The 22911-nt window shown below is 39.0% G+C and overlaps 1 protein-coding gene and 2 long non-coding RNA genes across 3 annotated transcripts in view; 1 reads left to right on the top strand and 2 right to left on the bottom strand.

The window, feature by feature from the left end:
* magi2a (membrane associated guanylate kinase, WW and PDZ domain containing 2a) overlaps window positions 1–22911 on the bottom strand; it is a 550070-nt gene that overhangs the window by 202065 nt on the left and 325094 nt on the right. Inside the window, 2 exon segments of the mRNA XM_077498878.1 lie at window positions 2925–3046; window positions 3260–3317. Coding sequence (XP_077355004.1) covers window positions 2925–3046; window positions 3260–3317 — 180 coding nt within the window.
* LOC144004209 (uncharacterized) lies at window positions 7571–8660 on the top strand. Its single transcript, XR_013279237.1, has 3 exons — window positions 7571–7673; window positions 8044–8153; window positions 8220–8660. It is a non-coding gene; the product is annotated as an uncharacterized LOC144004209 (long non-coding RNA).
* Window positions 8848–9964, bottom strand: LOC144004206 (uncharacterized). The gene is made up of 3 exons (XR_013279234.1): window positions 9739–9964; window positions 9376–9547; window positions 8848–8958 (listed from the first exon to the last, which is right to left on the bottom strand). It is a non-coding gene; the product is annotated as an uncharacterized LOC144004206 (long non-coding RNA).

Here is a 22911-nt window from a genome sequence, read left to right as displayed (position 1 = left end):
ATTTCCGTAGCTCTAGCTGCTTCGTACAACTGGGAATGCTTCATTAAGAAGGATTTTTTTCCTTCCTAGTAAGAGTTTTGAAACTCTAAATTTGATGCCTCGCCCCCGTCATATAGTTTGTCAAAAACTCTAGATTTTTTACCATGGTGTTGTCCCAGGTGTTGAGATGGTACACCCCAAGTGTGAAGTCAATCGAGTTAACTGTGTAGGAGAAGCAGGCAAAAGTATGACCCCTGTAAATGTGCAAAAATGGGCCAAAATTGGACATTTAAATACTCATATCTCACTTCCTGTCTATTTTAGGGTACACATATCAAAGAGGTTTTTGTTCATCTGGATATGCTACAGGTGCCACACAATTTTCATAGCCGTAGGACAATCGTAGCGGGCCAGGGATCCGTTTAAGCTATGTAGGTGGCGCTATGGAGCCATTTTTCTGTTATCATGTATGGCGACTTTAAAATATCAAATTTTTCGGCAGGCCTGATGTGCGTGTAAAGTTTGGTGAGTTTTCGTTCACGTTTAGCGTCTCAAAAATGTGATTGTTTGCGGAGAATAATAATAATAAGAATAACTAGAGCTGCGAGCAGCTATAAAGGGCCCTCGCAACCTGGGCCACGTTGGGGTATTTGCACGTCGGGGTACTGGCATGTTGGGGTACTGTCAAATAGGAAACCATCTAAATTTTAAACGTTTTTGCCATGCTTTGTGTTTGTAAAGTTTCATGGAAAGGCCAAAAATGATGCACAATTAACAAAATAAAATCAAAATGGATTGGCACATGGCTATATAGAATACTTTTTGAATATATTAGGCATGCCTGCCAATATTCACACATCTAGCTGAATCATATAATCGGAAAGACTTCATAAAAATGTCTAGAGGGCGCTATTGAAGCATTTATTGCAAATTTAATAAGAAATCTCTCAAATATTCATGCTTATGACAAGCCTGATGTGTGTGTAAAGTTTCATGAGTTTTTGCACATGTTTAGACCAAAAAAAAAAGCAGCATTTTACTTGGCAAACAATGCATCGCCATGAAACGGCGTGCGACAAAATAAATAACTTTCGATAACTTTGTATCTTAAACATCTTAAGATGAAGCACACCAAGTTTGAAGACAGTCGGATAAATTTTGTAGGAGGAGTTCGTTAAAATATGACCCCTAAAAAAGGCACCAAAAAATAGCTACAAATCCCAACGTAAATCAAAATGGCGGACTTCCTGTTTGGTTTAGCAGATGGTTCCAAGAGACTTTTTTTGTACATCGTGGGCTCTTATGTATGCCTCTAAATTATCATAGCGCTAGGTGAAACGTACAACCGGGAATGCTTCGTTAAGGAGGAGTTTTTTACCTCAAAATGTGATGACCGGCCCCTAGGGGACTTCCTGTTGGGTTTAGCACATGGCACCAAGAGACTTTTTTTTACATTGTGGGCTGTTAAATTTGTCTCCAAATTTTCGTAGCTCTAGCTGCTTCGTACAACTGTGAATGCTTCATTAAGAGGGAATTTTTTCCTTTGCAAACTGTGCATGCCACGGCAACAGCGTGCGACGAAATAAAAAGCTTTCAATAACTTTTCATCTTCAACATTTTAAGATGAATCACACCAAGTTTGGAGATGATCGGATAAACTCTGTAGGAGGAGTTTGTTAAAATAAGACCCCTATGAAATGGCCCAAAAATGGCAACACGTTCCAAAGTAAATCAAAATGGCGGACTTCCTGTTCGGTTTAGCATATGGTTCAAAAAGAGTTTTTTGTACCTTGAGGGCTGTTACATATGTCTTCAAATGTTGGTAACTCTAGGTGAAATGTACAGCCGGGAATGCTTCATTAAATAAGAATTTTGAAACACAAAATTTGATGCCTCGCCTCTGGCGGACTTCCTGTTAGGTTTAGCATATGGCACCAACAGGCTTTTTTGTAGATCATAGTCTGTTACATATGTGTACCAATTTTCGTGGATCTCAATTAAACGTACCATGGCAATGCTTTGTTAAGTAAGAATTTTGAAACTGTAAATTTGATGCCCCGCCACCGTCATATAGTATGTCAAAAACTTTAGATTTTTTACCATGATGTTGTCCCAGGTGTTGAGATGGTACAGCCCAAGTTTGAAGTCAATCGGGTTAACCGTGTAGGAGAAGCGGGCAAAAGTATGACCCCTGTAAATGTGCAAAAATGGGCCAAAATTGGACATTCAAATACTCATACCTCACTTCCTGTCTATTTTAGGGTACACATATCAAAGAGGTTTTTGTTCATCTGGATGTGCTACAGGTGCCACACAATTTTCGTAGCCATAGGACAATCGTAGCGGGACAGGGATCCGTTAAACCTATGTAGGTGGCGCTACAGAGCCATTTTTCTGTTATCATGTATAGCGACTTTAAAATATCAAATTTTTCGCCAGGCCTGATGTGCGTGTAAAGTTTGGTGAGTTTTCGTTCATGTTTAGTGCCTCAAAAATGTGGTTGTTTGCGGAAAAGAATAATAACAAAGAAAAAGAAGAAGAAGAATAATAATAAGAATTCCTTCAGGAACAATAGGGACCTCGCAGCGGTCGCTGCTCGGGCCCTAATAATAAGAAGAATTCCTACAAAAACAATAGGGCCTCGCAGCGGCACCGCCGCCGCCGCTGCTCGGGCCCTAATAAGAATTCCTACAAAAACAATAGGGCCTCGCAACGGCACCGCCGTCGGTGCCGCCGCTGCTCGGGCCCTAATAAGAAGAAGAATTCCTACAAAAAAAATAGGGCCTCGCAGCAGCACCGCCGCCGGTGCCACCGCTGCTCGGGCCCTAAATAATAAGAATTCCTTCAGGAAAAATAGGGACCTCGCAGCGGTCGCTGCTCGGGCCCTAAAAAAAAAATCTCAAATCCGTACTCGCAAGTGTAACATGATGATGTGGAGCGCTTACCTCTGTAGATGGTTGGAAGCGGAAGCGAGGAGAGCCCCTGACTTTGCATCTGCTGCTCCTGCTGGACTCTCCGCTTGGCCTCCACAACCGGGTTCTCAAACTGGGTCCTCCTGTTTATGTGGCTACAACAAAAACAGCAGCACTTCACATTTTCACATCCCGACGAGGCACACTTCTCGTCTCTCGCCGTGATGATGAATTAAACGACCGTGTTACGTAAGCGGCTCGACGGGCTTCGCGAGCGGTAGGAAAGAGAAAAAAAAAAGGATTTGTATTTTGGTTGTGAGCACAAATGTGAGATTTTGCATCAAGCGCCTTTGATGGGGCCAACTTACTCCACATAGTAGCTGCCGTAAATGGGGTCGTCGATTTTCTCCCAGCCATACGGAAGCTCTGCAAACACATGTCAAAGATACATTTTCAGAATACAAAACAAACTAGAGCTGCGAGCAACTATAAAGGGCCCTCGCAGCCTGGGCCACGTAGGGGGGCACTTGCACGTTGGGGTACTTGCACATTGGGATACTGGCACATTGGAAGCAGAATTTCTTTGAAAATGGCATGATAAACATCTGGATTTTTATTTTTTATTTTTTTTGTCAGGTGTGATGAGTGTGTCAAGCTCAATGGGTTTTGGTGATTGTTAAGATCTGCAAAAATCAGCGTCCTTTTTTTTTTTTTTTTTAGGCAATGAGTTGCCCTGATTGGTATTCTTTGCAAAAGTACATATAAACATCATCGCTCGTACTCATTGCACAATGTTGCTTTTATTGTCCATAGAGGCGATCAAAAAAATGAAACTAAATAAAAAAGTACATATGTTTGGATCGTCTAATGCCAGTGAACATATTGAGTGGTGGAAAGTAAAAGAATATTCATAAATGACTTAGTTATCATGCTTAGAATGAGTTTACAATTTTTGTAAAAATACCGTAAGTGAGGCATTTTTTTTTTTTTGCCTCAAGGACTAGGTGGCGCTGTATTTATAAATGAATTTTGTCACAGAGATACCTTCAGGCCTTGACTATAAATATACATTTAAAGCATGGGATTTTTTGGAGCATGTACCTGGGAGTTATTAAGCATATCCTTCATTCACGATATTCCTTTTAATGTCCATAGAGGCTATCAAAAATACATAAAACTAAATAACAAAAATATGTATGTTTGGTTAGGTCTGATGCCAGTGAACATTTTGAGTGGTGGAAAGTAAAAGAATATTTATAAATAACTTAGTTATCACACTTAGAATGAGTTTACATTTTTTGTAAAAATACCTTAAGTGGGGTATTTTTTTTTTTATACCTCAAGGGCTAGGTGGCGCTGCATATATAACGGAATATTGTCATAGAGATACCTTCAAGCTTTAAATATTCACATACATGTCAAGTTTGGGATTTTTTGGAGCATATACCGGGGAGTTATTAAGCATATCCTTTTTCATTTGGAAACATGTTTACAATTTTTGTAAAAATACCGTAAATGGGGTATTTTTTTGTTATGCCTCAAGGGCTAGTTGGCGCTGCATATATAACTGAATATTGTCATAGAGGTACCTTCAGGCCTTGACTATAAATATACATGTCAAGTTTGGGATTTTTTGGGGGAAGTACCGGGCAGTTATTAAGCATATCTTTTTTCATTGTGAAACACAAAATTTGATGCCCCACCCTCATCATATAGTATTTATAAAAGTCAATATTTTTCCCCCTGTCGTTGGCTCAGGTCTTGACATGGTCCAGGTCAAGTCTGAAGTCAGTCGGATGAAACGTGTAGGAGAAGTGGGCAAAAGTATGCTCCCTGTAAATGTGCAAAAATGGTAAAAAATGGGACATTCAAAAATTCGTAGCTCACTTCCTCTTCATTTTAGCATATGGGTCCAAGAGACTTTTTTTTTTTTTTTTGTAGGTCTTGGGCTCCCTCATACACCTAAAAATTTCCAAAGATCTTGCTTAAACGTACAAGCGGGGCTGCTTCGTTAAAAATTTCTAGGGGGCACTATTGAGTCATTTTTGGAAAAATAGCACATTCTAGGATAAAATATTGCTCATTTTACCAGGCCAGATGTGTGTGCCAAGTTTCATGTGTTTCTGTGCCAGTTAAGGCCCTCAAAATTGGTGTTGTTTTCTTGGCGAACAGTGCTTAGCCACGCCCACAGCGATTTGCGAAAACTCACAAACTTCATGTTGTGACATCATGAAGGCCGAAACCCTCATCTGTTCAAATATGAGGTATGTCCAGTTAACGTGGGTTGAGATAAACGTTGAAGAAAATTCGTAAGAAACAAAATTGCCACTCGATGGCGCTATTAGTAAGGTGAAATATAAGTTCGTAGATGTCTTAAGGGCTGGACTCTCATCAAATGTGTGAAATTTTGATAAGATAGGATCATCTGGGTCAAGTTAATGCAGCTTTTATTGTCACGAAAAATCTTCAGACTTTGCGGCACCGTAACGGCCACACCCTTTGGCGAAGAGTTACAATATTCGGTGTGGGGCATGATCAACATGTTAAGACTTTTCTGACCAATTTTTAATTGGATCCCTTCAACGAGCTTGGCACAGTAGCTAAAAACGTAAAGTATGACATTTATTGTCACCACTAGGTGGCGCTATATATATAACAGAATTGTATCATATAGATGTTTTCAGGCCATGACTATTAAGTTGCATGAGAAGTTTGAGATTTTTTGGAGCTTGCACATGGGAGTTATTCAGCATTTTGTCTTTCTGGACAAATGAAATTTTAAAGGCAATATTTGATGCCCCGCCCCCGTCATATAGTATTCTGAAAAGTCAAGATATTTTGCCCAGTTGTTGTCTCAGGTCTTGAGATGATAAATGCCAAGTTTGAGGTCAATCAGATTGAAACTGTTTGCAAAGGGGGGAAAAGTATGACCACAGTGAATGTGCAAAAATGGGCCAAAATTGGACATTCAAAAATTCATAACTCACTTCCTGTACATTTTTGCTACATGGTCCCAATTGACTTTTTGTGCGTCCCGGGGTGCTACAAGTGCCTGCCAATTTTCGTACCTCTAGGTCAAACATGCCGGGATTGTTTTTTTTGTTTTTTTTTGCTAGGGGGCGCTATAGAGTCTTGTTATTATGACAACATCAGAATATCAAATTTTTCGCCAAGCCCGAGGAGTGTGCAAATTTCGGTGAGTTTTCATAAATGTTTAGGTCCTCAAAAATGCGATCGTTTGCGGAGAATAATAATAATAATAATAATAATAATAATAACTAGAGCTGCGAGCAGCTATAAAGGGCCCTCGCAGCCCGGGCCACGTTGGGGTACTTCCACGTTGGGGTACTCGCACATTGGGGTACTGGCACATTAGGAGCAAAATTTCCTTGAACATGGCATGATAAACCTTCACGTTAATTTTTTTTCCAGGTGTGATGTGTGTGTCAAGCTCAATGTGTTTTGGTGGTTGTCAAGATCTGCAAAAATCAGCGTCCTTTTTTTTTTTTAGGGAATGAGTTGACCTGACTGTTTTTTTTTTTTGCTAAAGTGTATATACCCATCATCGCTCGTACTCATTGCACAATGTTGCTTTTATTGTCCATAGAGGCGATAAAAAAAAAATGAAACTGAATAAAAAAAGTACAGATGTTTGGATCGGTCTGATACCAGTGAACATCTTGAGTAGTGGAAAGTAAAAGAATATTCATAAATGACTTAGTAATAACACTTACGAGTTCACAAATTTTGTTCAAAATACCGTAAGTGTTTTGTTTTTTTTCTTTTTTTTTAATGCCTCAAGGACTAGGTGGCGCATTAATGCGTATTAATAGGTAAATTTTGTCATAGAGATACCTTCAGGCCTTGACTATAAATATACATGTCGTTTGGGATTTTTTGAAGCATGTACCGGGGAGTTATTAAGCATATCCTTTATTCACGATACTGCTTTTAACGTCCATTGAGGCTATCAAAAATAAATAAAACTAAATAAAAAATACGTATATTTGGATAGGTCTGATGCCAGTGCACATTTTGAGTGGTGGAAAGTAAAAGAATATTCATAAATGACTTAGTTATCACACTGAGAATGAGTTTACAATTTTTGTAAAAATACCGTAAGTGGGGTAATTTTTTTTTGCTGCCTCAAGGGCTAGGTGGCGCTGCATATATAACTGAATGTTGTCATAGAGATACCTTCAGGCCTTGATGATAAGCATACATGTCAAGTTTGGGATTTTTTTGAGCATGCACCGGGGAGTTATTAGGCATATCCTTTTTCATTGCGAAACGTGTTTACAATTTTTGTAAAAATACCCTAAGTGGGGTAATTTTTTTTTTCTGCCTTAAAGGCCAAATGTGAAGTAATTTCATAAAATACCATATAGGGTCACAATTGAAGCATTGAAACACTGTCCAACAAATAAAGTATGAAAAAATAATTTATATGTTATATATTTGACGAAATAATCGCTTTTCCGAAGTTCGAGCCTGGCGGGCGACAAACCCGGAAGTGATACGTCACACCGGGAACAGCGATGGCAGCGCTCCATACAGACGCTATACAAAGCCACTCAAACGTCGATTCAGACAGCGATGTCAGCGATAGGTTGAGCGAAAATGAGGAGAACCAAGTTTTTAAAGAGTTGGAGGAAGAGGAGGAGGTTGGCATTTTATATGTTGGACTTTACATGTACGAGCCAAATGCTAATCAGGATGCTGATAATGCGCCCAGACACCTGACATGGAATGGAGACAAGACCCGTCGAAATTACAAGATGGGTAAGATATATAGGCAGTGGTATTTTTTTATGATTTGAAGATGCCAGCATTTGCACATAATTTTATATTTTTGTCTGATGACATTTAAAAAAAATAAATAAATAAATCAGACTGTTTTTAAAGCAGTTACTCAGTACTTGAGTATTCTTTTCAGCAATTTTTATTTTTTTTACTTGTACTTGAGAGATTTATCAATGACTATTTCTTACTTTTGTACATGATTCCGTCCACGTACTTGTATATTTTGAAACAAATGTTTTCATAAACAGAATTATTGACTGATTGGTATAGCAATACACTTGTTCAATAACATTTCTGCTCATGGTGTCATCGCTCAGTATTTTACTTTTTTTTTTTATATAAATTTCAGGCGTACTTGTGGTAATTGCCAGCAAATGCCTACAGCTGTAGAATGTGTTTGCTGCCATGAAATTCAAGAAGTAGTGACTACGTCTACAAGGAGAGGAACACTTCAATCAGGTACTGGACTGCATCACTGATCATCCTGGATTCAATGCTGTGTGCCTGAACCCATATGGATTATAGGTGGCATGGATGACCTACAAGCAGCAGTACAAAGGCAAGGCATTTGATGGGCCACAGGATGCCAAGTATAGACATATTGCCGACAGACAATTGGTGCGCTGGTGCTGGAAGTTTCTTGGTCTGGACAACCGTGTTCTGCTCCCAGCATGTTGCAATGTCTTGTATCAGGGCACATTTTCCACCACCAGGAGAAGAGGAGTCAGCTGTATTCAAAGGGTTTCGTGTTTCACAGAGAAATGTTCCAGAACTGTGATTTGTACTGGTTGCATCATAATAAGAATAAACAAATGAGGACAACTTAATACAAGGAATATGATTCTTTATTTCCTGAGGAATCTCGTATGGTGCTCAGCAATAACATTTGACTTGTCCGGTCTGTTCACTGCTGCTGTAAGAAATTGTGGCTCGACTACCACATCATTCGGTTTTGTACTTATTTGGAACGTCAATCACTTTCCTCGCCTCTGAAAGGCAGTCAGTCACATAGTCTACAAAAAAAAAAAAAAAATTGGGATGATAAATATTTGGGTGACATATGGGTTACACTCAGTAATGCATCTGCCTGGAATTGTTTTTGTTTCATAACTTACCATAAGTTTCATCCACCAATATCTTTCTCAGAGAATATCCACCACTCTTATATTTGGGATAAACGATGCAGTAGGAGTGTATTCCTTCCTTCGTCACTTTCTGTGGTCTCCCAGCATTTTCATTATAATGCATAGCAGCGAGAATGATTCTGGAATTGAACAAAAATTGCCTTATAAAGAAATTGTCACATTGTGATGAAATAGCTTTATATCTCTAAGTTCTACATTTCATCCATATGTTCTACTAGTCATGGACAAATCACACTTGAAGAAGCACATTATATATATATATATATATATATATATATATATATATATATATATATATATATATATATATATATATATATATATATATATATGTTTTTTTTCGATTCTTTGAGATGGCATTTTTGGTTGAACAGATGCAGTGGAAATTTAATAAATTTCCATTGCACTAGCTGTTATGTTTAAGCCATGAGCACCATCTAGAGGAGCCTCAAAGCAAGTGCTTCATTACGTTACTTTCCCCCCTCATCACCACTATAGTCTCCATTTCATACATATCAAAGTTTTCTTAAACGCACCTGCTTTTCATTCCTTTGTACGAGAAGTTGTACATCTTTGGGGCAAAGTGATTCACCACACTGTGAAAAGCTTACACACCACTGGTCTGTCCGAGGTGAGACATCTTCATGACATCGTTGACAAACATGGTATTTGTCAGGAGTTCCACCACTGCGACATTGACTTCAGTACCTTCAAATGAATTTCATTTCCTTAGTTTGTTATAAATGTTAGTTGGCATGTGACAGATGTTTGGTTGTTCTACAGATACAAGGTATGACAATATTTATATTTTCAGGTTAAACTAGCAACAACTCTAAGAATAAAAATATAAATAATACCTGGTAAGTACATAGTGACAAAAACAACTCCGCCTAACTTACTTTTATCCACACTATGTGGTGGCATAACTTCATCATCTTGGCTGTTTGAACAGGATTGATCCTGCAATAACTGACCCTCGTAATCAGCCATTTCTTGTTCAGAGGCAGCTGCAGAGGTGATAGCCTCAGCTACGGCTCGCTTCCTTTCTCGGTTAGCTGCTGCTGCACGCTGGGCAGGTGGATTTTGAATCTGCTGCTGGTCTTGTGGAGGCTGGTGAATTGTTGGGACAGCAGTTGTATTGAGCAATAACCTGCAGAAACATAAGGTGACACTAAAAATATGCGTCGCTCATAAAACCTATAAAACCTACCGGCAAAAAAAAATAAATAAAAAAAATAAATAAAAAAAATAAAAAACAACTATCACATTTCATCTAACCCTGCCTTACCAAATATTTAATTATTTAATGACTCATAAAATGCAGTAAGATTGACATATGATTGGAAGTTTTTCAAAAGGACGTGTCATGTTCTTTGATCAACAAAGCAATGCTGCCAACCTATTGAAATTTACTTTCAGAACAATTTGTCTCACTGCCATTATTACTCATCGTTGATATGAATAGCACCGAGACGTTAGCTTTCGGTTCACGTCGCTAGTTTCTACTGTTCATTCCACAACTGTTGGAAGCTCTGCTTTGTCAAAGTCATCAGTGATCTATCCATAAATTCCACGTTTTTTTCTAAATAATTGTAATCATACTTACTTTTTTTGCAAATCCATTATCATAAGCAGACCGGTTGAGGAAGCAGGCATCTTCGAAGTGTTTGTAACAGAGAACACTCCTCGACGATGGCGTGAAATTCATTCGCTTCGTGCGAATGAAAGTTGACCATTTACGTGCCCTGTTATCTTTTGGCCACTCATACAACTTTTCTTTAGCTTGAGAACAATACATCACCACACATCGCCGGGTCATCTTACCGAGTAGCAATGCAAACAATGCAGTTCAATGGCCGACTTCTCTCGCAACTTCCCGGTGTGACGTCATTTCCGAAAATTTCCGAAGATTGTCGAAGAAAAGCATTTTCGTTGTCAAGGGCGTTGCTATGGGTTAAACTAAGAACCTGAAAGGGTTGCGTCAAAAAAAATAACGAAAATATGCTTACAATGGTTTAGCCATTGGTATTACTCAAAAACATGGTTGGCCAACCTTACTTCACATTTGGTCTTTAAGGGCTAGGTGGCGCTGCATATATAACTGAATGTTGTCATAGAGATAACTTCAGGCCTTGACGATAAACATACATGTCAAGTTTGGGATTTTTTGGAGCATGTACCGGGGAGTTATCAAGCATATCCTTTTTCATTGCGAAACACAAAATTTGATGCCCCGCCCTCATCATATAGTATTCCGAAAAGTCAAGATTTTCCCCCTGTCGTTGGCTCACGTCTTGACATGGTCCAGGTCAAGTCTGAAGTCAGTCGGATGAAACGTGTAGGAGAAGTGGGCAAAAGTATGCTCCCTGTAAATGTGCTAAAATTGTCAAAAATGGGACATTCAAAAATTCGTAGCTCACTTCCTGTTCATTTTAACATATGGGTCCAAGATACTTTTTTGTAGGTCTTCGGCTCCCTCATACACCTAAAAATATTCATAGATCTTGCTTAAACATACAAGCGGGGCTGCTTCGTTAAAAATTTCTAGGAGGCGCTATTGAGTCATTTTTTTGAAAAATAGCACATTCTACGATAAAATATTGCTCATTTTGCCAGGCCAGATGTGTGTGCCAAGTTTCATGTGTTTCTGTGCATGTTTCGACCCTCAAAAGTGGCATTGTTTTCTTGGCGAACAGTGCTTAGCCACTCCCACAGCGATTCAAGAAAACTCACAAACTTCATGTTGTGACATCATGAAGGCGCAAACCCTCATCTGAGCAAATATGAGGTACGTCCAGTTAACGTGGTTGGAGAAAAACGTAGAAGAAAAATCGTAAGAAAAAATAATCGCCAGTAGATGGCGCTATCAGTAAGATGAAATATAAGTTTGTAGATGAGTTAAGGGCTGGACTGTCATCAATTGTGTGAAATTTTGAGAAGATAGGATCATCTGGGTCAAGTTAATGCAGCTTTTATTGTGACGAAAAATCTTCAGACTTTGCGGCACCGTAACGGCCACGCGAAAAGTTACAATATTCGGTGTGGGGCATGATCAACATGTTAAGAATTTTCTGACCAATTTTTAATTGGATCCCTTCAACGAGCTTGGCACAGTAGCAAAAAACGTATGGCATTTATGATTACCACTAGGTGGCGCGATATGTATAACCGAATTTTATCGTATATATGTTTTCAGGCCATGACTATTAAGTTGCATGAGAAGTTTGAGATTTTTTGGAGCTTGTACATGGGAGTTATTAGGCATTTTGTCTTTCTGGAAAAATGAAATTTTAAAGGCAATATTTGATGCCCCGCCCCCGTCATATAGTATTCCGAAAAGTCAAGATTTTTGGCCCACTTGTTGTCTTATGTCTTGAGATGATAAATGTGAAGTTTGAAGTCAATTGAATGAAAAATGTTTGCAAAGGGGGGAAAAGCATGACCACAGTGAATGTGCCAAAATGGGCCAAAATTGGACATTAAAAAATTCATAGCTCACTTCCTGTACATTTTAGCTCCATGGTCCCAATTGACCTTTTGTGCGTCCCGGGGTGCTACACGTGCCTACCAATTTTCGTAGCTCTAGGTCAAACATGCCGGGATTTGTTTTTATTTTTCTACGCTAGGGGGCACTATAGAGTCGCATTGTTATGACAACTTCATAATATAAAATTTTTCGCCGGGCCCAAAGGGTGTGCAAAGTTTGGTGAGTTTTCGTAAATGTTTAGGTCCTCAAAAATGCGATTGTTTACGGAGAAGAAGAAGAAGAAGAAGAAGAAGAAGAAGAAGAAGAAGAAAAAGAAGAAGAAGAAGAAGAAGAAGAAGAAGAAGAAGAAGAAGAAGAAGAACTAGAGCTGCGAGCAGCTATAAAGGGCCCTCGCAGCCCGGGCCACGTTGGGGTACTTGCACGTTGGGGTACTGGCACATTGGAAACAGAATTTTTTTGAAAATGGCATGATAAACCATTACGTGGATTTTTTTTTTTTCCAGGTGTGATGATTGTGTCAAGCTCAATGGGTTTTGGTGATTGTTAAGATGTGCAAAAATCAGCGTCTTTTTTTCTTTTTAGGCAATGAGTTGCCCTGATTGGTATTTTTTGTAAAGGTACATATACACATCATCGCTCGTACTCATTGCACAATATTGCTTTTATTGTCCATAGAGGCGATCAAAAAAATAAAATTAAATTAAACTAAATAAAAAAGCACATATGTTTGGATCGGTCTGATGCCAGTGAACATATTGAGTGGTGGAAAGTAAAAGAATATTCATAAATGACTTAGTTATCACACTTACAATAAGTTTACAATTTTTGTAAAAATACCGTAAGTGAGGCATTTTTTTTTGCCTCAAGGACTAGGTGGCGCTGTATTTATAACTGAATTTTGTCATAGAGATACCTTCAGGCCTTGACTATAAATATACATTTTAAGTATGGGATTTTTTTGGAGCATGTACCTGGGAGTTATTAAGCATATCCTTCATTCACGATATTGCTTTTAAAGTCCATAGAGGCTATCAAAAATACATAAAACTAAATAACAAAAATATGTATGTTTGGTTAGGTCTGATGCCAGTGAATATTTTGAGTGGTGGAAAGTAAAAGAATATTCCTAAATGACTTAGTTATCACACTGAGAATGAGTTTACATTTTTTGTACAAAATACCGTAAGTGGGGTATTTTTTTTTCATGCCTCAAGGGCTAGGTGGCGCTACATATATAACAGAATGTTGTCATAGAGATAGCTTCAGGCCTTGACTATAAACATACATGTCAAGTTTGGGATTTTTTGGAGCATGTACTGGGGAGTTATTAAGCTTATCCTTTTTCATTGCAAAATACAAATTTTGATGCCCCGCCCTCATCATATAGTATTTCGAAAAGTCAAGATTTTTCCCCCTGTCGTTGGCTCAGGTCTTGACATGGTCCAGGTCAAGTCTGAAGTCAGTCGGATGAAACGTGTAGGAGAAGTGGGCAAAAGTATGCCCCCTGTAAATGTGCAAAAATCGTCAAAAATGGGACATTCAAAAATTCGTAGCTCACTTCCTGTTCATTTTAGCATATGGGTCCAAGAGACTTTTTTGTAGGTCTTGGGCTCCCTCATACACCTAAAAATATTCGTCGTTCTTGCTTAAACGTACAACCGGGGCTGCTTCGTTAAAAATTTCGAGGGGGCGCTATTGAGTCATTTTTGTAAAAATAGCACAATCAACAATAAAATATTGCTCATTTTACCAGGCCAGATGTGTGTGCCAAGTTTCATGAGTTTCTGTGCATGTTTAGACCCTCAAAACTGGCGTTGTTTTCTTGGCGAACAGCGCTTAGCCACGCCCACAGCAATTGGCGAAAACTCATAAACTTCGTGTTGTGACATCATGAAGGCCGAAACCCTCATCTGAGCAAATATGAGGTAGGTCCAGTTAACGTGTTTGGAGAAAAACGTAGAAGAAAATTCGTAAGAAAAAAAATTGCCACTAGGTGGCGCTATCAGTTAGATGAAATATAAGTTAGTAGATGTCTTTAGGGCTGGACTCTCATCAAATGTGTGAAATTTTGAGAAGATAGGATCATCTCGGTCAAGTTAATGCAGCTTTTATTTTCACGAAAAATCTTCAGACTTTGCATCACCGTAGCGGCCACGCCCTTTGGCGAAAAGTTACAATATTCGGTGTGGGGCATGATCAACATCTTAAGGCTTTTCTGACCAATTTTCAACTGGATCCCTTCAACGAGCTCAGCACAGTAGCTAAAAACGTAAAGTATGACATTTATTGTAACCACTAGGTGGCGCTATATGTATAACTGAATTTTATCATATAGATGTGTTCAGGCCGTGACTATTACGTTGCCTGAGAAGTTTGAGATTTTTTGGAGCTTGAACATGGGAGTTATTAAGCATTTGCTCTTTCTGGACAAATGAAATTTTAAAGGCAATATTTGATGCCCCGCCCCCGTCATATAGTATTTCAAAAAGGCAAGATGTTTTGCCCAGTTGTTCTCTCAGGTCTTGAGATGATAAATGCCAAGTTTGAAGTCAATTGGATGAAAAATGTTTGCAAAGGGGGAAAAAGCATGACCACAGTGAATGTGCCAAAATAGGCCAAAATTGGACATTAAAAAATTCATAGCTCACTTCCTGTACATTTTAGCTCCATGGTCCCAATAGACTTTTTTGTGCGTCTCGGGGTGCTACACGTGCCTGCCAATTTTTGTTGCTCTAGCTCAAACGAGCTGGGCTTGGTTTTTATTTTTCTACGCTAGGGGGCGCTAAAGAGTCGCATTGTTATGACGACTTAATAATATCAAATTTTTCGCCGGGCCTGAGGAGTGTGCAAAGTTCGGTGAGTTTTCGTGAATGTTTAGGTACCCAAAATCGCGATCGTTTGCGGAGAATAAAGAATAATAATAACTAGAGCTGCGAGCAGCTATAAAGGGCCCTCGCAGCCCGGGCCACGTTGGAGTCCTTGCACGTTGGGGTACTTGCACGTTAGGGTACTGGCACGTTGGGGTGCTGGCATATTGGAAGCAAAATTTCTTTGAAAATGGCATAATAAACGTTTACATGTAGAATATTTTTTTTGCCAGTGTGTATCAAGCTCAACGGGTTTTGGGGATTGTTAAAACCTGCAAAAATCTGTGTCCTTTTTTATTTTTAGGCAATGAGTTGCCCTGATTGGTATTTTTTGTAAAAGTGTATATATACATCATCGCTCGTTGTACTCATTGCACAATGTTACTTTTATTGTCCAAAGGGGCAATCAAAAATGAATACAACAAAATGGAAACGTACACACGTTTGGATCGGTGTGAAGCCAGTGAACAATTTGAGTGGTGGAAACTAAAAGAATATTCATAAATGACTTAGTCATCACACTTAGAATGAGTTTACATTTTTTTGTACAAAATACCGTATGTGGGTTTTTTTTTTTATATAAGCCTCAAGGGCTAGGTGGCGCTGTATTTATAACTGAATGTTGTCATCGAGATACCTTCAGGCCTTGATTATAAGCATACATGTCAAGTGTGGGATTTTTTTTGGAGCATGTACCGTGGAGTTATTAAGCATATCCTTCATTCACGATATTGCTTTTAATGTCCACAGAGGCTATCAAAAATAAATAAAAATATATATATGTTTGGATAAGTCTGATGCCAGTGAACATTTTGAGTGGTGGAAACTAAAAGAATATTCATAAATGACTTAGTTATCACACTTAGAATGAGTTTACATTTTTTGTACAAAATACCGTATGTGGGGTATTTTTTTTTCATGCCTCAAGGGCTCGGTGGCGCTGCATATATAACTGAATGTTGTCATAGAGATAGCTTCAGGCCTTGACGATAAACATACATGTCAAGTTTGGGATTTTTTGGAGCATGTACCGGGGAGTTATTAAGCATATCCTTTTTCAGTGCGAAACACAAATTTTGATGCCCCGCTTTCAACATATAGTATTTCGAAAGGTCAAGATTTTTCCCCCTGTCGTTGGCTCAGGTCTTGACATGGTCCAGGTCAAGTCTTAACTCAGTCAGATGAAACGTGTAGGAGAAGTGGGCAAAAGTCTGCGCCCTGTGAATGTGCAAAAATTGTCAAAAATGGGACATTCAAAAATTCGTAGCTCACTTCCTGTTCATTTTAGCATATGGGTCCAAGAGACTTTTTTGTAGGTCTTGGGCTCCCTCATACACCTAAAAATATTCGTCGTTCTTGCTTAAACGTACAACCGGGGCTGCTTCGTTAAAAACTTCTAGGGGGCGCTATTGAGTCATTTTTGTAAAAATAGCACAATCAACAATAAAATATTGCTCATTTTACCAGGCCAGATGTGTGTGCCAAGTTTCAGGAGTTTCTGTGCATGTTTAGACCCTCAAAACTGGCGTTGTTCTCTTGGCGAACAGCGCTTAGCCACACCCACAGCAATTTGCGAAAACTCACAAACTTCGTGTTGTGACATCATGAAGGCCGAAACCCTCATCTGAGCAAATATGAGGTAGGTCCAGTTAACGTGTTTGGAGAAAAACGTAGAAGAAAATTCGTAAGAAAAAAAATTGCCACTAGGTGGCGCTATCAGTTAGATGAAATATAAGTCAGTAGATGTCTTTAGGGCTGGACTCTCATCAAATGTGTGAAATTTTGAGAAGATAGGATCATCTCGGTCAAGTTAATGCAGCTTTTATTTTCACGAAAAATCTTCAGACTTTGCGTCACCGTAGCGGCCACGCCCTTTGGCGAAAAGTTACAATATTCGGTGTGGGGCATGATCAACATCTTAAGGCTTTTCTGACCAATTTTCAAATGGATCCCTTCAACAAGCTCAGCACAGTAGCTAAAAACGTAAAGTATGACATTTATTGTAACCACTAGGTGGCGCTATATGTATAACTGAATTTTATCATATAGATGTTTTCAGGCCGTGACTATTACGTTGCCTGAGAAGTTTGAGATTTTTTGGAGCTTGAACATGGGAGTTATTAAGCATTTGCTCTTTCTGGACAAATGAAATTTTAAAGGCAATATTTGATGCCCCGCCCCCGTCATATAGTATTTCAAAAAGGCAAGATGTTTTGCCCAGTTTTTCTCTCAGGTCTTGAGATGATAAATGCCAAGTTTGAAGTCAATTGGATGAAAAATGTTTGCAAAGGGGGAAAAAGCATGACCACAGTGAATGTGCCAAAATAGGCCAAAATTGGACATAAAAAAATTCATAGCTCACTTCCTGTACATTTTAGCTACATGGTCCCAATAGACTTTTTTGTGCGTCTTGGGGTGCTACACGTGCCTGCCAATTTTTGTTGCTCTAGCTCAAACGTGCCGGGCTTGGTTTTTATTTTTCTACGCTAGGGGGCGCTATCGAGTCGCATTGTTATGACGACTTAATAATATCAAATTTTTTGCCGGGCCTGAGGAGTGTGCAAAGTTCGGTGAGTTTTCGTGAATGTTTAGGTACCCAAAATCGCGATCGTTTGCGGAGAATAAAGAATAATAATAATAATAATAATAATAATAACTAGAGCTGCGAGCAGCTATAAAGGGCCCTCGCAGCCCGGGCCACGTTGGGGTCCTTGCACGTTGGGGTACTGGCACATTGGGGTACTGGCATATTGGAAGCGAAATTTCTTTGAAAATGGCATAATAAACCTTTACATGTAGAATATTTTTTTTGCCTGTGTGTGTGTCAAGCTCAATGGGTTTTGGTGATTGTTAAGACCTGCAAAAATCAGCGTCCTTTTTTATTTTTAAGCAATGAGTTGCCCTGATTGGTATTTTTTGTAAAAGTGTATATCATCATCGCTCGTTGTACTCATTGAACAATGTTGCTTTTATTGTCCAAAGGTGCAATCAAAAATTAATAAAACAAAATGGAAACGTACATACATTTGGATCGGTGTGAAGCCAGTGAACAATTTGTGTGGTGGAAACTAAAAGAATATTCATAAATGACTTAGTTATCACACTTAGAATGAGTTTACATTTTTTGTACAAAATACCGTATGTGGGGTATTTTTTTTATTTTTTATATAAGCCTCAAGGGCTAGGTGGCGCTGTATTTATAACTGAATGTTGTCATAGAGATACCTTCAGGCCTTGATTATAAGCATACATGTCAAGTGTGGGATTTTTTTTGGAGCATGTCCCGTCGAGTTATTAAGCATATCCTTCATTCACGATATTGCTTTTAATGTCCATAGAGGCTATCAAAAATAAATAAAAATATATATATGTTTGGATAAGTCTGATGCCAGTGAACATTTTGAGTGGTGGAAACTAAAAGAATATTCATAAATGACTTAGTTATCACACTTAGAATGAGTTTACATTTTTTGTACAAAATACCGTATGTGGGGTATTTTTTTTTTATGCCTCAAGGGCTAGGTGGCGCTGCATATATAACTGAATGTTGTCATAGAGATAGCTTCAGGCCTTGACGATAAACATACATGTCAAGTTTGGGATTTTTTGGAGCATGTACCGGGGAGTTATTAAGCATATCCTTTTTCAGTGCGAAACACAAATTTTGATGCCCCGCCTTCATCATATAGTATTTCGAAAGGTCAAGATTTTTCCCCCTGTCGTTGGCTCAGGTCTTGACATGGTCCAGGTCAAGTCTTAACTCAGTCAGATGAAACGTGTAGGAGAAGTGGGCAAAAGTCTGCGCCCTGTGAATGTGCAAAAATTGTCAAAAATGGGACATTCAAAAATTCGTAGCTCACTTCCTGTTCATTTTAGCATATGGGTCCAAGAGACTTTTTTGTAGGTCTTGGGCTCCCTCATACACCTAAAAATATTCGTCGTTCTTGCTTAAACGTACAACCGGGGCTGCTTCGTTAAAAACTTCTAGGGGGCGCTATTGAGTCATTTTTGTAAAAATAGCACAATCAACAATAAAATATTGCTCATTTTACCAGGCCAGATGTGTGTGCCAAGTTTCATGAGTTTCTGTGCATGTTTCGACCCTCAAAACTGGCGTTGTTTTCTTGGCGAACAGCGCTTAGCCACACCCACAGCAATTCGCGAAAACTCACAAACTTCGTGTTGTGACATCATGAAGGCCGAAACCCTCATCTGAGCAAATATGAGGTAGGTCCAGTTAACGTGTTTGGAGAAAAACGTAGAAGAAAATTCGTAATAAAAGAAATTGCCACTAGGTGGCGCTATCAGTTAGATGAAATATAAGTCAGTAGATGTCTTTAGGGCTGGACTCTCATCAAATGTGTGAAATTTTGAGAAGATAGGATCATCTCGGTCAAGTTAATGCAGCTTTTATTTTCACGAAAAATCTTCAGACTTTGCGTCACCGTAGCGGCCACGCCCTTTGGCGAAAAGTTACAATATTCGGTGTGGGGCATGATCAACATCTTAAGCCTTTTCTGACCAATTTTCAAATGGATCCCTTCAACAAGCTCAGCACAGTAGCTAAAAACGTAAAGTATGACATTTATTGTAACCACTAGGTGGCGCTATATGTATAACTGAATTTTATCATATAGATGTTTTCAGGCCGTGACTATTACGTTGCCTGAGAAGTTTGAGATTTTTTGGAGCTTGAACATGGGAGTTATTAAGCATTTGCTCTTTCTGGACAAATGAAATTTTAAAGGCAATATTTGATGCCCCGCCCCCGTCATATAGTATTTCAAAAAGGCAAGATGTTTTGCCCAGTTTTTCTCTCAGGTCTTGAGATGATAAATGCCAAGTTTGAAGTCAATTGGATGAAAAATGTTTGCAAAGGGAGAAAAAGCATGACCACAGTGAATGTGCCAAAATAGGCCAAAATTGGACATAAAAAAATTCATAGCTCACTTCCTGTACATTTTAGCTACATGGTCCCAATAGACTTTTTTGTGCGTCTCGGGGTGCTACACGTGCCTGCCAATTTTTGTTGCTCTAGCTCAAACGTGCCGGGCTTGGTTTTTATTTTTCTACGCTAGGGGGCGCTATCGAGTCGCATTGTTATGACGACTTAATAATATAAAATTTTTCGCCGGGCCTGAGGAGTGTGCAAAGTTCGGTGAGTTTTCGTGAATGTTTAGGTACCCAAAATCGCGATCGTTTGCGGAGAATAAAGAATAATAATAATAACTAGAGCTGCGAGCAGCTATAAAGGGCCCTCGCAGCCCGGGCCACGTTGGGGTCCTTGCACGTTGGGGTACTTGCACGTTGGGGTACTGGCACGTTGGGGTACTGGCATATTGGAAGCAAAATTTCTTTGAAAATGGCATAATAAACGTTTACATGTAGAATATTTTTTTTGCCAGTGTCTGTCAAGCTCAACGGATTTTGGTGATTGTTAAGACCTGCAAAAATCAGCGTCCTTATTTATTTTTAGGCAATGAGTTGCCCTGATTGGTATTTTTTTGTAAAAGTGTATATACACATCATCTCTCGTTGTACTCATTGCACAATGTTTACTTTTATTGTCCAAAGGGGCAATCAAAAATGAATAAAACAAAATGGAAACGTACATACGTTTGGATCGGTGTGAAGCCAGTGAACAATTTGAGTGGTGGAAACTAAAAGAATATTCATAAATGACTTAGTTATCACACTTAGAATGAGTGTACATTTTTTGTACAAAATACCGTATGTGGGGTATTTTTTTAATTTTTTTTATATAAGCCTCAACGGCTAGGTGGCGCTGTATTTATAACTGAATGTTGTCATAGAGATACCTTCAGGCCTTGATTATAAGCATACATGTCAAGTGTGGGATTTTTTTTGGAGCATGTACCGTGGAGTTATTAAGCATATCCTTCATTCACGATATTGCTTTTAATGTCCATAAAGGCTATCAAAAATAAATAAATATATATATATGTTTGGATAAGTCTGATGCCAGTGAACATTTTGAGTGGTGGAAACTAAAAGAATATTCATAAATGACTTAGTTATCACACTTAGAATGAGTTTACATTTTTTGTACAAAATACCGTATGTGGGGTATTTTTTTTTTATGCCTCAAGGGCTAGGTGGCGCTGCATATATAACTGAATGTTGTCATAGAGATAACTTCAGGCCTTGACGATAAACATACATGTCAAGTTTGGGATTTTTTGGAGCATGTACCGGGGAGTTATCAAGCATATCCTTTTTCATTGCGAAACACAAATTTTGATGCCCCGCCCTCATCATATAGTATTTTGAAAAGTCAAAATTTTTCCCCCTGTCGTTGGCTCAGGTCTTGACATGGTCCAGGCCAAGTCTTAACTCAGTCGGATGAAACGTGTAGGAGAAGTGGGCAAAAGTCTGCCCCCTGTGAATGTGCAAAAATCGTCAAAAATGGGACATTCAAAAATTCGTAGCTCACTTCCTGTTCATTTTAGCATATGGGTACAAGAGACTTTTTTGTAGGTCTTGGGCTCCCTCATACACCTAAAAATATTCGTCGTTCTTGCTTAAACGTATAACTGGGGCTGTTTCGTTAAAGATTTCTAGGGGGCGCTATTGAGTCATTTTTGTAAAAATAGCACAATCGCCGATAAAAAATTGCTCATTTTGCCAGGCCAGCTGTGTGTGCCAAGTTTCGTGTGTTTCTGTGCCAGTTTAGGCCCTCAAAATTGGCGTTGTTTTCTTGGCGAACAGCGCTTAGCCACGCCCACAGCGACTCGCGAAAACTCACAAACTTCGTGTTGTGACAGCATGAAGGCCGACACCCTCATCTGAGCAAATATTAGGTAGGTCCAGTTAACATGGTTGGAGAAAAACATTGAAGAAAAATCGTAAGAAAAAAAATTGCCAGTAGGTGGCGCTATCAGTAAGATGAAATATAAGTTTGTAGATGTCTTTAGGGCTGGACTCTCATCAATTGTGTAAAATTTTGAGAAGATAGCATCATCTCGGTCAAGTTAATGCAGCTTTTGTTGTCACGAGAAATCTTCAGACTTTGCGGCACCGTAGCGGCCACGCCCTTTGGCGAAAAGTTACAATATTCGGTGTGGGGCATGATCAACATCTTAAGGCTTTTCTGACCAATTTTCAACTGGATCCCTTCAACGAGCTCAGCACAGTAGCTAAAAACGTAAAGTATGACAATTATTGTTACCACTAGGTGGCGCTACATGGATAACTGAATTTTATCATATAGATGTTTTCAGGCCGTGACTATTAAGTTGCCTGATAAGTTTGAGATTTTTTGGAGCTTGAACATGGGAGTTATTAAGCATTTGCTCTTTCTGGACAAATGAAATTTTAAAGGCAATATTTGATGCCCCGCCCCCGTCATATAGTATTTCGAAAAGGCAAGATTTTTCCCCCAGTTGTTCTCTCAGGTCTTGAGATGATAAATGCCAAGTTTGAAGTCAATTGGATGAAAAATGTTTGCAAAGGGGGAAAAAGCATGACCACAGTGAATGTGCCAAAATAGGCCAAAATTGGACATTAAAAAATTCATAGCTCACTTCCTGTACATTTTAGCTACATGGTCCCAATAGACTTTTTTGTGCGTCTCGGGGTGCTACACGTGCCTGCCAATTTTCGTTGCTCTAGCTCAAACATGCCGGGCTTGGTTTTTATTTTTCTATGCTAGGGGGCGCTATAGAGTCGCGTTGTTATGACGACTTCATAATATCAAA

The sequence above is a fragment of the Festucalex cinctus genome, chromosome 16 (genome assembly GCF_051991245.1).
Source record: "Festucalex cinctus isolate MCC-2025b chromosome 16, RoL_Fcin_1.0, whole genome shotgun sequence".
Taxonomy (NCBI): Eukaryota; Metazoa; Chordata; class Actinopteri; order Syngnathiformes; family Syngnathidae; genus Festucalex; species Festucalex cinctus.
Note: the sequence above shows the minus strand (reverse complement) of the source record. Positions and strands in the feature narration are given on the sequence as shown.